At 39.1% G+C, this 20,796-nt stretch overlaps 2 protein-coding genes across 5 annotated transcripts; both read right to left on the minus strand.

Moving 5' to 3' along the window:
• Window positions 1-1,382: 1,382 nt before the first annotated feature.
• Window positions 1,383-12,648, minus strand: LOC104433225 (phosphoglucomutase, cytoplasmic). 4 transcript variants are annotated; one of them, XM_010045908.3, is made up of 19 exons: window positions 12,523-12,648; window positions 12,259-12,353; window positions 10,918-10,999; window positions 9,783-9,838; window positions 8,975-9,088; window positions 8,786-8,848; window positions 7,465-7,584; window positions 7,258-7,358; window positions 5,906-5,965; window positions 5,708-5,807; window positions 5,465-5,622; window positions 5,286-5,381; window positions 4,230-4,293; window positions 4,057-4,138; window positions 3,707-3,882; window positions 3,534-3,610; window positions 2,542-2,674; window positions 1,865-1,981; window positions 1,383-1,791 (listed from the first exon to the last, which is right to left on the minus strand). In XM_010045908.3, exons 2-19 carry the CDS (start codon window positions 12,337-12,339, stop codon window positions 1,720-1,722), a joined length of 1,752 nt encoding a protein of 583 aa, XP_010044210.2. In that variant the 5' UTR covers window positions 12,340-12,353; window positions 12,523-12,648; the 3' UTR covers window positions 1,383-1,719. The 4 variants fall into 4 exon arrangements, with proteins under 4 accessions (XP_010044210.2, XP_018724545.2, XP_039162570.1 ...); XM_018869000.2 differs by having other exon boundaries at window positions 12,259-12,342; window positions 12,523-12,619; XM_039306636.1 differs by lacking the exon at window positions 12,523-12,648 and adding an exon at window positions 12,461-12,496.
• A 6,585-nt stretch (window positions 12,649-19,233) lies between these two features.
• On the minus strand, window positions 19,234-20,449 carry LOC104433224 (HMG-Y-related protein B). The gene is made up of 2 exons (XM_010045907.3): window positions 20,232-20,449; window positions 19,234-20,115 (listed from the first exon to the last, which is right to left on the minus strand). The coding sequence occupies exons 1-2, from the start codon at window positions 20,337-20,339 to the stop codon at window positions 19,612-19,614; spliced, it is 612 nt and encodes a 203-aa protein (XP_010044209.2). The 5' UTR covers window positions 20,340-20,449; the 3' UTR covers window positions 19,234-19,611.
• Window positions 20,450-20,796: the final 347 nt, after the last annotated feature.

Consider the following 20,796-nt stretch of genomic DNA (forward strand, 5'->3'; position numbering starts at 1 on the left):
ATAATTTTCGGATTAGACATCTGACGAGCTTCAAAAGTTAAAAAGCGCCCACTTTCACAGCTGGGGTTCAAAATCGTAAGGAACACTCTCTAGGCTCTATGTGGGACAGCACTATTTCAAGCCACAATATCCAATTACGACTTGGGATGGACGTCTATTTTCTAATAATGACATTTATATTTTCTTCTTGAGTTCCTGTCTTCATAGAAAATTTAGTTAACTCCATTTAAGAGACGCCACATATTTTGGACCCCTTAAGGACTTTGTCGGACCTCCAAGTCTTGGTCGAAGGGGGCACCCGCCATCCATACAAATTTAATTCGTATCTCTACTAATATGAACATTGACTTTGCCAAGGATTCGGATAAGCAACGATGAGGACCAATGGTTCCGCTGATTTCCTTGGGTTCCACATATGGTTGCGCATATCATTCTCAAATAATTTAAGCATGTGGACCTACCTAACCAAGATAAGCTTTTGACGGGACGCTCATGCTTGAAAATTAGAGGGCGCTTGGTTTCCAGATTAGAGAGGCCCGCGGTTCATTAATTGATTCATTAATGCTTAGTCTTAAACTAATATAATGTAATTTCCAAATCTTGAGCTATCCTTAGATTTGCATCCGCTTAAACCAGGAAGAAAAAAACTATCAATGCGACCGCTGGCTGGTAAGCACTCGGAATCGGAAGTCATGGTCTTCGCTGGCATTGATTTTTCATAATTTGGCCCAACTTGGCCGTTCTTATTTCGTTAGAAAAGGTGTCATCATCGACAACATCTCGACATCAATACGATAAATAATAGGCAACACTTAAAGTTTTAGCACTCTGGAAAAATTCATCGGGCTGCAGCTGCTAGCTCTAGCAAGAGAAAGCCGGTGAATTTGAAGCTGAACAGGAAGACATCTATAAACTTGGAGCGAGCAATAAGTGCCACCGATGATTCATCGAGCCTCCACACAAATTTGAGAGAACGAAAGACAATGCCAAACCGTACTGACAAAACAAAAGAGGATACAGCGAGCCACTCTGTGATCGTTGCTCTTGTCCCAAGCCTAGCATAGGTTCTTGGTTGCTCGGCCCTTGAGATATTGGAATGCAGGAAGGAACACAAGGACTACAGCGTCTGGCACGACTCACAGTTTTCCAATCACAAAGATGGGCAAGCCACGAAATGATCAGAGAATTTGAGCACCTACCGATCACATCAAACTCTACAATGGCCAATATAAAACTCCAAAGGCTGATAAATTGACCACCCACCAAATTCGTTGCTTGGGATCTTGCGATTATTCCAAGCATCGCGCAGGAGTTTCTGTCAAATACCATCGACGTCGTACCTGTAACGGGACCATGCCAGCTTGCAGTTTGCCCTGCAAATAAGTCGCCTAAAGGGAATATTTCATTTTTGGGCCCCAAACGAATGTCCAAAGTACACTGGAACTATATAACAGCCAAAAATATGCCTCTTAGTCTTATGGAAGGAGCACTTTGGCACAACAGATTCAGTATGCGCAGCTCAATAATGCAATAAGACTGAATAGCACAAATTATTTCGAGAACTTATTGTTAAAGATAATAGAGAGATCAAGATGCGCCTCTCATGAAGTCAACCATATGAAACAAACATGTGAAAGGTCTAGCAGGGTTGCCAACTGTTTAGAGAAATCTCTCATATTCGTTGAGTCTGCTCTTCCTGTCATTTAGTTAGCAAGCCCATCATGTGATGACCGTGGGAGCAGATCGGCCAGTAAATTCCTCCATCTTGGAGAGCTTGAGTGCGACATCCACCTGCAACAAAGCATAAACATCAGCCCAAATAAATCTGAAAAAGCTTGGGTGAGGAATATGCAGGGCTACTCACCAGAGGAGCTAAAGCTTCTTGAGAATCTCTCCCAGTTTTTGAGGGATCCTTCTCATATTGCTCAATGTAAAGACGAATGGTTGCCCCTTCTGAGCCGGTTCCTGAGAGACGGAAAATCTGCAAAGAACATATAGGAGGAATCATTCTAAAAGCCAATAACGTTGTTTCACAATTTACCCATAATTTTGACATGACATAGTGTTCTTCCACCCATATATCAAGTAAGAACACAAATGATAACAAAAACAAACAAGCATAAGTTGAGCATTGACCACGCAACAAATATACTAGTTCCACTAAAGATCTGAAACGTTTATACTTCTATTAACAAACTTATTCCAACTAAGAAAATAAATCACTGCATAATTGGAGAATCACAGCCTCCATTATTCCTAAGGTTAAAATTGAACACAAGCTAAAAATAAAACAACAGAACCATTGCTGAAACCTAAATACAAGAGAATATTATGCCACGAAGCACCAGAAGATATATCATATAAAAAGATGGACTGCAAACTTGTCACGTAATAGGCCTTGGAACTTTAGCATTGCTTAGGTACTTAGCATTAACAAATCATATTGATGAACCTTCAACAAAAAGTTCAGTCAAGACATATTAATCAATCTGAAGTTGTTTATGGAGTAACTTCTAAAGCAAAGCACAAAGATCTACTTACCAGGCGTGACCCATCTTCAAACAAATAACGAATGCCCTGGTGCTTCGATATGGAACCATCAACAGGATCTTTGTATTCAAACTCATCAGCCTGAACAACATTTGACACATCCGAACATACTCCCTTGACAATCCTGCAAAAGCAAAGAATTGCAGACATTGTCTTACACTATTCTCCAGTGAGTGTAAATTTTCTCATGGCATACCAATAGAACAGTGTGACTTCAGCCACAGTCCACCACATGAAAAGGTCATATTTTGCAAAATTCTGAAACCCAATTGTCAATCCTTGTGGTAGTAACTTCACCTTCCAAGCCAAAAACATTGAAGAAAGGCCTATCATTCAATGTCTTTCTCAAACTGAAGGACAGTCCCTTGGATGTGAAGTGGGAACTTTGATCGGCCAAAAATTTTCTATAATTGCAATACGTGGCACAGATTATCATTATTTACTATTTTAATTCCTTGGGATTCGAGAATAAGAAACACATGAACGTGAGCACATGGAGAACATCAAAAACCACCATCAATTATACATGCTAATTGCTTCCTAACATCAAAGCAGCAAAAATGATCCATGGATGCCTCTACTTGGCCTATCATTCAATGTCTTTTTCGAACTGAAGGACAGTCCCTTGGATGTGAAGTGGGAACTTTGATCAGCCAAAATTTTTCTATAATTGCAATATGTAGGGCGCAGATTATCATTATCTATTATTTTAGTACCTTGGAATTCAAGAATAAGGCCATCAAAATGGAACTTTAGCTTTGATGGAGAACAGAGAAGAAAACGCATGAATGCGAGCACACAAAGGACATCAAAAACCACCATCATCTATACATGCTAATTGCTTCACAACATCTAAGTGGCAAAAATGATCCATAGATGCCTCTACTTGACTTACACAATCGGTTTGAGCTTTAGGGAAAACCATGCACATAAAATCACATTAGAACAATACACAGAATCTTGAAATAAGAGGACAATCTTACTCATTAACTTCACCAAGGGAAGATTGCAACCGGACCAAGTATGCCATTAGTTCCTTTGCTGCCCCTGCGTCAACATTCTTCAAGAAAACAATGAAATTTAGTATCCAATAGACTAAATGCGATTGTTCAAAGGAGAGAATAAGAGGCATCTCGAGTAACTGACATATGGATACCTCATAATCATAACGAGTGTAATAGTGGCGACCATAAGTTGCCCAGTGCTGGTGAACAATATCTTCAACTGATACAAGCTTTCCACCATTGATATTTTCCTTGTTCTTGTACGCAAGGATGGAAAGCCATGCCAAAACAGCCCAGATACCATCTTTTTCACGTATATGGTCTGACCCTGTTCACATATGCGATGGATTATGCAACAAGTGCCAACAACAACAAACTAATTCCACCAGGTGGAGTTACAATGTGAATCCTTTTACTTCATGATGGTTCCTTCACAAAAGCAGTACATACTCCAAATAAAAAACTGACCACTATTATGAAGCATGATACAATAAATTCTAACCAGTTCCGAAACTTTCTTCCCCACAAACTGAACATAATCCAGCATCCATTAAGTTACCAAAGAATTTCCAGCCCGTTGGAACCTGGAACCACCCATTGAAGGAGAAAACTACATAAATTTCAACTACTGGTGCCAGAACACAAATAACTATTTGAGATCTTTTACATGAATACCTCAAAAAACTTCAAATTTAAATGTTTAGCAACAACATCCAAGGCAGCTGATGTTGGCATGCTCCTACAGGTAGAAAATGCAAAAACAACAATCAATATAACTACAAACAGATCCAGAAGAGATTACTCAAATTGATTAATTAAGATATTGAGCTTATGGTGACATTCAAGGCAACAGTCCAGAAATAAATACTCTTTACAGATACACTTGGAAGTGTATAGGGACACTTTGGATAACACAGACACTCACACATGAAAATCTGTACGTATACATAACCTACTGCACTAAATTTTTATTTCTCCATGAAGTGATTATCATACAAGGATCCTAACTCCAATGGGCTAATAAAGAGATGTATTTTGTCAGCCAACAACTATGCCAACATAGTTTGACGCTGCACACACAATCAGAGCAAACGACCAAATAAAAGTTAGATCTATGCCACAATTTTTAGTCATAGACCCTTCTATAAACCATACTCCAAAGTCTTTGGATCATCCAAGTTGCTTCAATCCATACATGTTCCTAGTTTTAGCAAAATTACATGGGAACCTTGCAACTTGTGTCTGGCATCGGTAAGAAAAACAGAAGCTCAAATATTTTGGCATCTTGTTCTCATGAGGTTTTGCCTGTGAAGGCCCAGACACCTCCATGCCAAGTGGCCAGGCAAACAGATAAGTAATTGATTGTTCGAACGGAAGTTTCCTTTATGTTTTCTTGGATTTCCAAAAATGGCATCTCCTAGAATGAACATTTTATGCCACCAAATGAAATATCTGTTAATTTAGTAATTATGTGACATCATAGCTGAAGATCTTACAGCTCTGTAAGATACAAGTCGCAGAGAAAACATTTTTTAGTAGTACTTTGACAACATATATAATATGGGCGAATTCTATATCTCCAAGATCTCAAATTCCTGCCCCTTGAATAGATCCATGATGTTAGCAGCAGTTTAGTTAGGAACTTTCATCAGGCAGAACCAATGACAAGGAAGAAAAAGTACTGAAAAATGCTCGCATCCATATATACTGAAGATAGCTAAGTGTTAACACCTGGCAACTCCCTTTAAGCCTCCGGAGAAGTAGGGTATTGCTTCAACAGCATTTGCAGCAATAATAGCAACAGAATCTGATGGAGTAACAAAGAACCTATGGCAAAGGTTTCACATATTAAAGTTCAAAGAAAATAGTAATACACCTGAAGAGAATCTCATGAAATAAGCTAATGCTACCTTTTTCCGAGAACCATATTACGATCAGCATCACCATCAGCAGCAGCACCAAATTCTGGTGGCTCATGCTGAGGACTTGACTTGCCCAAACCCATCCGTGCCACCAGCTCCTTTGCATATGTCAAATTTGGATCTGGGTGACCCCCTCCAAAATCCTCCTGTACACATTAAAACAACTCCTGAGTTTTTGAGATTTACAAGATTCTATGAGTCATACTGTGGAAAACAAGTATGCATCAAGACCTTAGGTGTGCAGTTCAATAATGAGCTCTCTTGTGCACCAAGCTCTTCTACAAATATGCGGTTGGCATATGCTCCAGCAACTCCATGTAGAGCATCATAGCTTTACATTAAAAAGAATGTAAGAATACACAGCCCTCAAATAAATGAGCATTAAAGGCCATAATCTAGAGACGAGAAAATTGAAGCTTGTCAACCTACCAGAAGGTAAAATTTGGAGATGAAAGCAGCTTTCGGATCGCCTGGAAGTCAAAAATTGACCTAGCTCATCAAACAAGAAAAGAAGATCAAGTGTCATTTATAGGAATAAAAGATGCATAAAAGACAAGGAAAATAAGCTTTAAGATTCTCTTTTGTGAGCAACTATATAGACTTACACATATTAATAGAGATGTCATTATGGGAAATATCAGGGTAGTAGACTTCCAGATATAGACAATAGATTACATTTTCCATCCCCTAGTTCCACAAGTTTATATCTGATTTTAAGCTTTCCACTAAATCTATACACAAGCTAATTTTATTGTTTTTTGGTAACTGAGGATCCGCCAGGCCCGCCGGGCAGCCCACGGCCCATAGAGTGCGTGGTGCACTCCGGACCAAGCGTCAATACCTCGGGGGAGGCTAGCCCAAGACCCCAACACCAGGACCCCCACTTAAGACACTTTAGCAATGAGAGGGCTCGAATCCCCGACCTCTGTGATGGAAGGGAGAACGCACACCAACTGCGCTGCCCGTGGTTGGGTTAAACACAAGCTAATTCTACTCTTCTTTCAGCCAAAAAAATAAACTACTCTTCCAATAGTTAACAAACACAGAATATTACATGGAAAACCTTGATTAACCTCAAATTACCACTAGAACAGAACCAGTTGTTTAGACCAGTGTCATAAAAGGCACACTTGAGTCACTAAGTCCCTAAAACGACTGAATCAAGAGGTGATAAAGCAAAGCCCTTCAAACTAGCATTTTATCCATTAAATAAATTTTCCCTCTCACTACATGAAGGTACCATGCAACACATGCAGATAATTTCTAAACAAGAGCTAATTGGAAAGTGCTAATGATATAAACAATACTTTTTTTCCAGCTTGTGAGCAACTAATAACCATGAGTGCAATTTCCATTGTACTAATTATGTTTCTTTATGTAGTTCTCAATTCACATGCATGGTACACATTGATACTCCAGTGCATTTCTCAGAGTCAGAGTAAATATGTGTTTGAATATTCCCTTTCAAATTGGAAGTGTATGTTCCTGCGCGAATTTCAGCAATCACAGATGCCTCTCAGGTTGATGCACAATACGCTAGGTAACAATTTGCAGTTTGTTCGTCAAGGGAAACAAATGCCAAATGCAATATGGATAGTTTTGCATGCATGTCTGTACACCAAATGAAAACAAATTCTGTACTGCATGTATCTACCCCATGATTTTTCACACACGATCATCATGAGATTGGTGGTAACAAACATAACATTTCTCATAACGTGCTTACTATTTAGAGAAAAGATTTCTACAAACAAGGATAAGTTGCACACAAGGAAGCTTACTTCATTAATTTAACATAGTCACTGGCTGAATCAAAAACCTCAACATCGAATTGACCCTCTGGCCCCGTAAAGCTTGTGACACCAATTGCAGCAATATCCACCTAACAATGCATATTAGGAAAGAGTGATAAACAGAGATGACCGTGGGCGGAGATTTCTAGAGAGAGAAAAATGAAAATGCCAGACTTGCAGCCCGGTAAGTCTTACATCAGGGAGATTTTCTGCAATTAGATATTCTTTTATTGTTTTTGTATTTTCATACATCTTATCAGTGATCGCCTCAGGAGCAGGTCCACCATTTTCCATGTTATACTTGATTCCAAAATCCTGCAAGCAGAAGCGGGAGATAGAATTATGCACCAAGTGTAAAGTGAGTAAATGTAGGTTGGTCTTTTTTTTTGGTGTTCAGTCTCCCTTCAACGTCTCATCAGCCAACAACCATAAATGAAATTTTACGTGTGCCTTGAAAATGCCTCCTGTAATTTAGTTATTCAACAAAATTTTAGAGGGCTTTTTGACAGGTAAGTTATCCAAATCCCAGGCCACATTCTATTTCATTGACTAGATTACTTTTCAACAACTATATGATTCTCTTTGGGACCAAATTTTGAACACATAAATTCGCATTGCTCACATGACTAATAAAAACTCCTCATAACCAAGAAATCGATGCATGTCGCACAGGAAACAACATGAAAATATTAAGAAAGCCCAAGAAGCAACAGATGTGCTAGCATTTGAACAACTAGAAACAGCTCATTAAAAATGTTAATAATAACCATAAAAGGAACATAATCGACAAGGGTCAAACAAGTGAAGCTATAGAACTAGTAATATACAACGCGATGACAAGTTACGATAACTTAGATAAGCCAATATATGGACTATGAAGCTATGACGGCCTTGTCTTACATGGTTCACTCCTGCATAGAAAAAAGTACATAGGAACACTGCTCCTTAATGCTGCTTCATGAATGCTATACCACATCAGAAGCAGTTTACTATATTGGACATTTCAACACCCAACATTCCTTTACATCCATAAGCCATACTAGGCATCAGAATTTTCTGAAATCACTAACCAGGTCCAACCTCTCCAATCACAAAATCTTGTAGACATCATCCTAAAACCCCAATAACTAAATGTTAGTGCCGCCACCGCATCAATATTGGGATCACCACGTGGTGTGCTCTTTATAATGGTATGATCAAGACACTGGTTGAAGTCACGAGAACGGTGGGGGAAACACTGGGTACACTTGACAGATGCTGGCCATTACAATTTTTGTTTAACAAACACCGAGAACCCTAAAACATAGATATCCTCCGACCCCAATCCATCCCCAACAACAGGGAAGCAGTAAGGAATAAGAATTTGCATCAATGGGAACATAACTAGGTTTGATCATACCCAGAAGAAGTACTCAATCCTTTATATGGAAAATATGAACTCTCAATAGTCTGATGAAATAAGTCCTGCTTTGTTCTTCAGAAGGAAGAAAATCTAAATGATTTAGCTTCTACCAACCTCATGGGGACCACCGGGATTATGACTTGCCGTCAGAATAAATGCTCCTGTAGCCTTGGATCCCTGATGATAGATTGTGTACGTATTTTCTTAGAGAGCACTTCATATCTAGATAATATTGCTGCATTGTGATTGCATAGTCAAAGAGTTATACAACTGGATGCCACCAAAGAGAAAAAGATAGCTTACATCATGCCCAACTCTTTCACGGATCACAGCTGACACGGCAGGAGTGGAAAGTAATCCATTCTGACCTACCCAGACACGCCTTACTCCATTTGCAGCTGACATCTTTATTATGATCTATGATTCCAGTAAACACAAAGTTAGAAAGTCAGTCAACAGAAGGACTTCTAATATTAGGAAAGAACAAGAATATGCTACAAGTTAGGTGAAAATAATGTTCATTCAGTACGAAAAGTGCATGCTCTAAAACCTTCATACAAGCAAGGTCTGAATGTAAAAAACAAGATGTGGATGTAATCACATCAAACAAAAGACTGAGTAAGTAGGAGCACAATGACAAGAAGTAATAGGCAGAACAGAAAAAAGAGCGATTGATAAAGATTCGAAGCGCAAACCTAAAACAGTAGTATAATCTTAAACAAGAGAAGGGCCTTTAGGGAATCTCTATTACATGTAAACTGTAACAGAAAAATAAAAGCTATTACATGTAGGGCTATACAATAGCACTCAGGTTTGGTTGTGATGACATTCCAAGCTAATAACTAATAATGAAACCAAAAATTAGAAATCAGGATATACCTAAAATCGACTTGTAATTTGATCATTATAATTGCAGCCAAACACACCAAACCATTTCTGGCTTGGTTAGCTAATATTAAGCTACTACCCAAATCTCAAACCTGTTCCTTCCAACCAGCTATGTACTCATATTTGGAATATGCTCGTAGGCAAGTTCATTATGGCAATGAATCAAGTCATAGTCACCCATCTGATAAACTAAGCAATAGAAATAGAAGGAAATAATACAAACCTGGATAGCATCCTTTGAGAAATAACGCCCATCACCAGAAACAACGAGTGTAGCTCCTGCAAAGACAAAATGTAAGTTCACTAAACTTTGCGTGTCACGTAGAAACAAGTTAACAAGGTCAGTTCTTTTATGCATGATCAGCAACTAGATGAAATAATATAAGTCAATCATTAACTCTAGACGAACTTAGCAACAGAATTCCACAACTTCAAAGTTTTTGAACTTTGCCTAGACTTAAATATTTTGCTCAAAGATCTGCACATAACTTGTGCAATGATATATAATTTCTTTTAATAGGCAGTTCAGCATCATAGCATTAGTGATTTTGTGTTTCCATCATACACATGCAACAGGAGAAAGGCGGAACTGGTCACTATACATATAGGGCTGGGGGAGAGACACTAACCCTAAAAACCAAATGGGCAAACCAAACCACAACAAAGAAGGTAATTCCTCACTCACAAGCCATGAAATAAGCTCACACCATATGCAATGCAAACAAGCAAATGTAGAAGTGATATTCTGGAAAGGACAGCGAAAACTAGTATTTTTGGAGCTATGATTCACATGTTCTAGGACCGCTCACCAAACAAATATACCCACCAAAGTTGAATTTATAGTCTGCAGTGCAATGCTTCTAAAAATTTATGCATCTTGATTTAGCAGTGATTGATCTTAAGCCAAGGCAGAGTAAAATGTTTAAACAAAGAAAGCTATAAAGGTAGTTACTGCTTGAAAATGATCTCGATAGTCTTCAGTATTTTTCCATTCAAAAAATTGACTCCTTACATCTCTTAGCAATCTTATTTTTCCTGAAGTTAGGACCGAGATTGTGTTGGCTGCGCAAAGTCGAGCTTTTGTTTCTATTTCTATGACTACACTCATGACTAGGATTTCTTTGAGGCATTTATTCAACAGCACAACTCCTGGTATTTCCTCAACACTTCTCAATCAGAGAACTTCAGCCTAACTGCAAGCCTCAAGAGGCTCTCATTTAAGCTAACAAATTAAATGAGCCTAAGATCCTCAGAAACAACGATCCAAGGCAAGTTATTTCTTCGGAAACCGAGTAGAAAGACTAAGGATTGAGGTAAAATTGTCTCTTAATCCACTTTGTGTGGGAGAGTGCTCATACCTTGGACTTTCTCAGCTGAAAGGGCATAGAATGTTGATTGCACAAAATTTTGCAAGTAATGGGGCTGGACAAAAACTTTCACCTGGAACAGGCACACCAAAATCAAATTACAAGGACAAAAAAAAAAACATCATGAGAAAACTTCAAAAATCTTGTAGGGTTTCTTTCAGAAGGTCGGATAGTAATACTGATACTACTTTGATGAGATCCTGAGGCATTTAGTGACACTTCTACAAGAGCAACATAATTTAACTTTAAAATGTGTCTTGCAAATTAAAAAAAGAACAGAAACTTAAATACAACACACATGCACAAAAACCTTCACCTGTACAAGCACATGCTAACACAGAGACGACAGCAATATGCACGCATATTGTGCCTATAACCAAATTTGACACTATTGACAATATGCGATGATAAGTCTCTTGAATAGATAAAACTCATACACCGACAAACGGGAAATACACACCTATTCAACTAGTCAAAGATACGCAATGACATTAGATATAGGAGGGAAGCACAAAAGGAACAAAAAGAGGAAGAAAAATAAACCTGAGAAATATGCATCTTAGTAGATATGACAAGAGTATATCCAAAGAAAAGTGGGCAATGACAGGAAACTGTATCCACAGAACAAACTGCCCACCAGAACTATCCAACCAAAAAGGACCCTACATCTCGTAAGAAACTAAGCAGTATCTGTAGTTCTAGAAAGCCTAATGCGCCACTTCAACATAACTAGGTTCTATGCAATCTCCATGCACATGCTCATTCCGATGCAGGACGAATTCTCTGGCCAGAAATCTGGGCTTTTTCCTCGCGAAGTTCTCCATTATATAAAACTGATCACTACTGGACCCTTGGCACCAAACCTTTCATCGTCCAACAATCACATTCAACTAGATTTCTCGTTTGGTCAGGCCAACTGTTCCCACCGTATACGCACCAAGACTTCAATCTGGCATTCAAGAAACATCTAATCCCCTCCGACCTCAGCACCGCGCACGATCGCGAGGCGGACCGACACAAACGCGTCCGCTCGAAGCTCGATCCGTCATCCACGGCATTGATCAACAAAACTCGATCGCACCGAATCCAACGACGGCACGATCCGAAAAAATTTAAAAACACACTGACAAGACGAAAACAGATCGCCGGGGGATATAACCGCCGGCTGCACGAATCGCGACAGGCGCATGAAACGAGCTGAATCTGCATGCTCAGGGACAACAGAGCAACCCGATGCAGCGGGAAAAAGGGGGAAATCGAGAATCGGAATCGAACGCGCGGAACACGGAGGGAGGGAGAGAGAGAGGAGAGGAGAAAGGGGGAAGGAAGGACCTTCTTACGGAGGCCGGAGGTGCCGGGCTTCTGGCCATCGAAGGGCGCGGTCTCCACTCGCGACACCTGGAACGTCACCATTTTCTGCCGATTCGCTTCCGCCGGCCAGAGAGAGAGAAAGAGAGAAAGCAGTGCGAGAACGAGACAACTCGCAGAAGAGATTTAAAGAGAGAGAGGAGAGAGAAAGGGAGAGTGAGATCACCATAAACAGGGAGGATGTCGATGATGGTGCCAGGAAGAAGAGAGAAAGGAGAGTGAGATCACCATAAACAGGGAGGATGTCGATGATGGTGCCAGGAAAGGTGGTGAGGAAATGAGCAAGGCGAAATGGAAGTTTTTTCAAATTTTGTCTGCAAATTCTATTTCCTTTTATTTACATATATATATTTTTTTATTTTCGTTTATTTATTTATTTTTCTTTTAGCTACGAACGATTCCCACGGGCCACGGCAGATCTAGAAGGAAAGGCCAAACCACGAGCGGAGGGGAGGGATCCGTTGGCACATGGATAAATAAAGCAAAATAAAATAAGATGAATATATATAAATATATATCCCAAGGGAATATCCCTTTTTTATCCTTCTTTTTTCCCCCTTTTTTTATCCTCCTTTTTCTCCTTTCCGAAAGATATTCGATTTGTGCACGGCAAATATTGATCGACTTATTTGTAAAATTAAAATACAAACGCAACTGATTTTTGTGCGCGGAAAATAGGCCAAATGTTTGTCTTCTATATAATTACTGCTTCCTGATATAAACCAATTTAGGTTTTGAAAGTTTTAGTATTGGAGTTATGGTGACGGCCTAACTTAATTTTAGAATGACAATTAATCTAGAATCTGGGCCACTCTCCATTAATCTATTTGGTGCCATTTCTATTTCAATTTATATGTACAACTCCTTTTTCCTCAAAAAAGGAAGTTATTTACAAGATGACTTCAATAACTTTTAAGATTCTTTTTAGATATATTCTTTACTTCTTCTCGACGGCAGGACTTTTAAGATTTCAAAATTTCTCCTTCTATTTCCTTAATATTATGATGCTCTTGTCTTGTCTTCGACAAAGTGAAGCTCTCTGGCTTCGCGATGGATGATGCTCGGTGAACGTCATAAAGGAATATTAAATCAGAGCAAGTTTTTAATAAATTTCATCTTGGTCCAATCCTGACATCAGGAAAATCGAGATGTAAAATACTAAAAGGATACACCCACCTCACAAGAGGATAGGCCATAGAAGCTCCTGTGAAATGAGTCCTCTTCCTTGGTGAGGTAAACACCATTAATTGCCACCCAGGATCCAAGGAAGACCGATGGTTATTTAATAATCCACATTTTTTCACGTCATATATTGACTTTAAAGAAGAGAATAACACTAATTTTTTGGATATATACTACTGATTTTGAAATTGATTTTCATGGCAACATCTTGTTCTAATTCCCAAAATGTTACTGTGGAGGATTTAAATAGGACTACGCTAAACAAAAAAGAACATAAATAATCAACATTATATGGTAGCCTATGAGTTTTGACGCTAGCCGCCTTGCTCTTCCCCCCTCGCACTATGATCACGATGGAAGGGTTTTATCATCCTTTTAGCAAGGTATTAAGCGTTACCGAGTTTTCGTTGTGGGTTCAATTCAAAGATCCTCTTATCAGGAATTCCTTATGGCATCCAGCACTTCGCAAACTTGATCTGAAGCAGTGTCAAGGATCAAAATTTGTAGTCTCAGATGATGAAGTCATGGGTGAACCACCGACAAGACAAGCTTCGAGGATGGCCCAAATATGAAGCTAAGTGAGGAGGAAAATGAAAGATTGTGTCGACCTTGGCATCAATCTCTATTTATCAAATTGCTAGGTCAAACTGTGGGATACAATTTGCTTTATAAGAAACTTTTGTATATTCGGTCCCCAAAAGAAGAATTGGTTGTGATTGATTTGGGCAAAATGACTTTTTCATTGCAAAATTTTCCCTGCTAGAGGACTATCAGATTGTACTTAGGGAAGGATCTTTCATAATCTTTCAACATAATTTTGTCCATGGGGAGATGGCATCCCAATTTCGATCTAGACGAGATAATAATTGATATGGTCACGACTTAGGTTAGGTTTTCCAATATCGAAAATTTTTATGAGGATTTTCTAATGCAATTTTGTTTAGCAGATTCTACTACAATGCTAGGAGCCAGAGGGAAGTATGCTTGTCTTTATGTTTTTTTTTGGTAAGGTGCTTGTCTTTATGTTGAAGTCTACACTATTGATTTTTCTTGAAGGAAATTATAGACGCGTGGAATATGAAGTTACACATCTAATTTGTTTCAAATGTGGCCATCATGGCCACGGATCGTATGACTGTAGGCCTAAAAAGGGTAGAATGGCAGAAGAAACTGGGAATGGTAACTTTATGATTGAACATAACAAAACAACAAGAAGTTCAAAGGGAGCCTAAAGATACGTTAGGCCTGTGGATGGTTGTGCACAAAATCCAAAGGGGTGGAGACAACAAGCGAAAGAAGCTTTACCTAATGGTCAAAAAGAAGGTTAGAGATACAGTTGCTCCAGGGTCCCGACTTTCAATGCTACCTCAGGCAAACTTCCTTGAGGATATGAATGGTTCTCCTAAGTAAAAGATGCATATTTCGAAGGAGGAAAACGCGGATAGAATCAAAGCTAAAAAGAAAGGTAAATTTGTTGGTTTCGATTATGAGGGCTGCTAATTCATAAAAAAATAGAGAGTTTGGGACCATCTCAACCTCATGTGCAAAATAACCAGAGTTGTGCAGGGCCTTCCTCCTAAAAACAATAACAAGGGCTTCCAACAAAGTTCTTCAACTCCAAACAATTTATCCACCTTGTCACTTAATTCCTTAAATCTGCACCCTGACAACGCCGTGTTTTCCCTTATGCATCTCTCTAGTAAAAGCTCTCTTCAAATCAAAATGTGTCCCCTCAATTAAGTTGAGCAAACTCATTAGAATATCTTTAGAAACATTTTAAGAAGGCAAAAGAACTCGTTGGCCAGATTAGGAGACATTCAAAAGGCACTCGAGAAAGTTGCAAATCCCTTTTTGTTGAAACTTGAAGCGAAATTACAGAAAGAGTTTGTCAATATCTTATTATAAGAAGAAATCCACTGGTATAAAAAAAATCAAGACACCAATGACTGCAGCTTAGGGATAAAAATATGAAGTTTTTTCGTGCTACCACAATCATTCATGAAAAATAAAATTGGTGCTATAAAGAATAATATCGGAGAATGAGTGTTTGACTAAGAGGAAATGAAATTCATTACGGTAGATTTCTACAAGAAGCTTTTAATAGAAGATGACCCAACCCCAACCGCAAAAAGCGCATTGTGTTTAGGAAAGTGAAGAGGGTGATTAGCTTGTAATTTTGTCATAGGAATATGTTCGTCAACACAAGTAGAACTTTGGGCTTTGTGATTGGGATTTAACTTCTCAAAACAACCTGATTTTCTTAAAATTATCATTGAGATTGACTCTAAATCCATCACTGATTTTGTTAGTGTAGAACTTATGATTTATACAATTCGCCCTATTTTGTTTAAACATATCAGAAGACTGTTGCGCTCTCATTTCAAGTTCAAAGTGCAATATAACTTTCGAGAAGGCAATCGCTCTACTGAGCGGCTTGCCAATCTTGGAATCAATAAGTACTTGGATATTTTCATTACTGCCTAGAGAGTTCATATATTATTATGTGATAAGATAGGGATGGTAGATTTACGATATTAAACACTTGTATTTGGTTTTAGTCCTTTTACATATATATATGACTATGCTAATTTTAACTCAAAAAGTTAGATTTTGTTTAAAAAAAGTTATTAAATAGATTTCTAGTTAACTTTGCCTTTCAATGTTCTTGTCATGAGCCTACCTCATCGTTGGAAATAGTTGAGATCATAATAAGGGCATGTTTGGTGATGGGTTGTTTGGTAATGTTTATGTTTCTCAATTTAAATGTTCTTTTGTTCTTTGGAAGAAAATGAGAGCATAAATCTGTTTGGTAATGTTAACTAATTTTTTATTTTCGAGAATATATTGGTGGCTAGGAAATAGATTTAGAACAAAAATAAGAAATAAAAACAACCAACTTCTTTGATCCCAAAAATAATTTTTGAAATGGGTCATTGTCTTTCTTTTTTTCTTTTTTTCTTCTTCCTCCTTTAGGGGTAGCCTTGCAGGCCCTTGGTGGCAAGGTAAGCTTCGCCAACAAGAGAGGGGAAAAAAAAAGAGAGAAAAAATTCAAAAAATTATTAAAAAACTAAGAAACTCTAAATGACAAAAAAAAATTGAGAGACAAACTAAACATATCCATGTTCTTTTTCAATTTCAAGAATAGAAATTTTGTGTAGTTATCAAATACATTCGAATGCTCAGAAATTTATCCAGGGAATAGAATTAGAAAACATTATTTCTAAACGAAAATTGTTCCCGAAAGCATAAATGTTACCAAACGCACTCTAAAGAACTTGAGAAATGAAGCAAGTTCAAAGAATGATTGAATACTATCGGCTTATTTGCTAAGCAATTAAATAAAAGATCGAATTTTTAATGTATCAATTCTCTTCTGCTACGTAGGATAAGCAATGTAATTAAAACATTCCTTGTTAAATATAATTTCTTTCGTAAGCGTGTATTGTGGAAATGGACATGGATTTAAAAAGAGAAATTAGAAGAAATCAAACTGAAAAGAAAAATGAGAAAATTAAATAAAAAGAAAGAAAGAAGAGAAACTTAATATGCGTTTATTTCGTGAAAATAAATTATGTGAAAAATAATTTCTTAAAAATAATCACTTTATTTTTTAAAATAATTAGTCAACAAAAATATTTCATTATTGAAAAAAAATAATGCATAAATTTTTTTAGATGATGATTTTTTTATTTCTTCATTTTTGTAAACAATATAAGAGATTATTTTTAAAAAATGCTATCCATATTATCCATCTTCCTCGAACAAATGGAGCCTTAATGGAGTAAGACAATTCTAGAAAAACTTTTCAAGATTATTATTTTCCGCTATAACACAAATGGCTCCAACTAAATTACTGACTCTAAGATACAATGCCTCTCGAAGAACATAATGTCAATGCACTTCGATGTTTTCTTCAATTATGATCTCAAGCCCACATACACCCTACGAAAGTATATTAGGGTGGCAAATAAAAAGAGAGCCACGATATTGAAGATTTCACACTAGTTTCCAGCTCTTTTTTGGTCCTTTTTTTTTTTTATTCTCAAAAGAAAATTCCATCCATTTATTATAATCAAACATGAGAGGAACATAAAAAGCTTACAAGTAAAGCAATTGCTAAAAGGGGTACAAAACAAAAACAAAAAACCCAAATGACAAAAGAGTATGATGTGCCGCTTTAAGCACGCTCTCATCCCAAAAGGCCAGATCTGTTATAACAACAAAGATAATCGGTAACTAACCATCGGTACCATCAATGATAAGCACACACCAATATCTTTCTCTCCAAAAAGTATGACTTGTAGTGTACATCTAGATTTGGCATCCTCAACACAGATTGAACGCTTCTAAGAAACTCCTAAATCTATATTTCGATTGAGAGAGAAAAGCTTCCAAATTTATATCTATGCCTAAATCGAGAGGGGAGAGTTTCTGTTGAATCTTGGAGAAGTCACACCACCATGTCTAGGGCATCCTATTAGTTGGATTGATGATGATGCTCTCACAAAAGTTGCAACTGCAAGCGGAGATATTCACTTTGACGAGCTAAGAAAAATAACAGCAGAGATATTCACTTTGACGAGCTAAGAGAAATAACAACGAGAGAAAGAGAACGCCAAACGAGGTGAAATAAGACTCGCAAATTAGATCCGGAGAGAAAAAAAAAAGAAGGAAATCAAAGCCTAGAAAAATAATATTTTTTTTTTAGTGTAGTGCATGGCTAAAGGTGCATTTTGCCTTGAACCTTCGTATTGAATATAAAACTAAAAGAATATATTCGCACTATATATGAATTCATAAAACCCCCAATGGAAGCACAACGCCTTGTGCAAGACTCTAGTCTCTTGATAGGAGTGGAGTCAAAGTCAAATGTTGAACTATTGGCACTCCACTCCACTCAATTGCGTAGATTATGGCAATCGACTTGTATTGTAAGGAAATAGACCCCACCCAAACACACACCAACCCACTAATGCACCATTGCAACAATTTCATAATTAGGAAAATAATACAAATAATTTATGAATTTTGGCTCAATATTCCATATCATCCTTAAGTTTTTAATTTGTTTAATAAAATCTATGAGCTTCTAATAAATGTTCAATATGACCTTCAAACTTTAAATTAGGTCAAGATCCCTAAACTTAAATTAATGAAAAGATATCAATGGCTATTTTTATATAATTTAAAGACTAAACGAAACATAATCATTAAACAAATTAAAAAATTGAAAACCACATTGAACGTTTACAAAGAACATAAAAATTTAGGAATAACATTACATATTAAGCTAAAATTCAATAACCATTTATATAATTGTCCCCTCAAAAATCTTAAACATTCAACTCGTGATGCGAGGCATCTCTTTCTTAAGGGCAATTGTAGCACCATCAGTTCAGTTCAGTTCCGAACGAAACCTCCGAAAGTTACCCTCCAATTTTGCAGGGATGAAGCAAATTCGACCTACCCATTTTCCCGCTACCTTTTAAAACAATTAGAACAGCCGAATCCTTTGCCTCACGAGCGATTTTCCATCTATTAATTGCCTGAATTAAAAGAAAGATCGAGACTTTTTGCTCTTGCCTAGACCGCTCCTCATCAAAAGTTTCAAATTCCCTCGCCAAATGAGCATAAAAAAAGAAAAAAGGAAAAAAAAAAAGAGACTGAAACGAAAGAAAAAGGCAAAAGCGAAGAGTTAAAAGAAGGAACCCAAGAAGAAGAGCGTCGTGCTGTCCTTTCTTTTCCCACTCCATGAAATGCAAAAAGAAAAGGAGAGAATTTTAGATAAGGAAAAAGGGCCCTAGAAAAAGCCTCCATCGCCGGGGTTGATACAATGTACATTCCAATTAGAATTCACAAAGAAACTTCCCTCCTAAGAAGATCATCATCACTCACCTAAACAACACTCACCCACATTAAATTAAATCAAATTAGACGGAAAAGATAAAGGGCCTAAAGCTAAATTAGAAAATTAAAAAAAAAAAAAAAAAAAGTGAAAAATCCAAAGGTTATCAGCACAGCTCACAGGGGTCTAACTAAAGTGATACACCTAACAAAAGTAACAAAGACCAAAGAAAAAACTAAAAAAAAAATCTAATCTTCTCATGCTTTCCTCCCCTCCGGCTCGGCTCGCGCTCACGCCCCGACCGGCGCGACAGCCGGCTTCACCTTCGGCGGCCTCCCCCTGCCCCTCTTGACCCCTCCTCCTCCGGCCGCCGCCGGTGCCGGAGCCGACGCCGCAGCAGCCGGCTTGTCCTTCGGGGGGCGGCCCCGCTTCTTCCCGCTCACGACCGCCGAGGCCTTCCGCTTCGGCGGAGGAGGCGGCACGTTGGGGTCCTTCGGCTTCGGTGGCCGGCCGCGGGGCCTCGGCGGGGAGACCACGGTTCCCGGCGGGAGGGGCTCCTTGGGCTTCGGGGGGCGGCCGCGGCCGCGCTTCGGGGGCGCGTTGGGGTCGCGCTTCATGTAGTTGTTCTTGACCAGCACGAGCTCGCCGCTCTGCTTCATCTTGTTGAGGTGGTGCGCCAGCAGCGTGGAGTGGGCCGGGGGCAGATCGCCGTAGGTGGACTCGATTTGCCTGGCGATGGCCGACTTGTTGGAGCCGCTGGGGTCGTTGAGCGCCTCGATCGCCGCCATGATCATCTGCACGCCGAGCAGTAGAAACAAAAAGCATTAATTAACTAGATAATCGGGAGCTCCCCCGAGAAAAACGAAGAGAGAGAGCGAGCGAAAGGACAGGAAGCGAAAGTTGCCGGTACTTCGGGATACTGCGGGAGCACGGAACTAGGAGCGGCTGCGGCGGCGGCGGCGGCGGCGGCGGCGGCGGTCGGCGGCGGAGGGTTGTTGCCGGTCTCTTCAGTCGCCATTTTTAGAGAGAGAGAGAGTGAGAGAATGGTAGAGAGAGAGAGAGAGAGAGAGAGGAGTACAGTGGGTGGAGAGCGAAGATGATGAAGGCGGAGAATTTAAAAAGGGGAGGGGGGATGGTGCTTTCGAGGACGCGGATCTGAAAGCAAAAGCAGAAGGTTGGAGATTTTTGGGGGTGGGGGAGAGATCGGACGGCTGGGGTTGGACACTGCGGGGGAGAGATCGGACGGGGATCAGCGGCTTCCAGGCGAGTCTCGTGGATCGATGACGTGGCGGGGGCTTGTCGGGGATTCTGCATGTACGGGGAAAGGAAGGAAGGGGCTGACCGACCGAATTTACGGGCTTGACCCTTCGGGAGGGGCGAGGCTTTGAATTTCCATCGTCCCCCCCTTTCGCAAGTCGCGACAAAATTCGTCGAGGCCCCGATCCTGTACTGCGCAGGCGTTGGGACAATCGGAA

Source organism: Eucalyptus grandis, chromosome 2 (assembly GCF_016545825.1).
Source record: "Eucalyptus grandis isolate ANBG69807.140 chromosome 2, ASM1654582v1, whole genome shotgun sequence".
Lineage (NCBI taxonomy): Eukaryota > Viridiplantae > Streptophyta > Magnoliopsida > Myrtales > Myrtaceae > Eucalyptus > Eucalyptus grandis.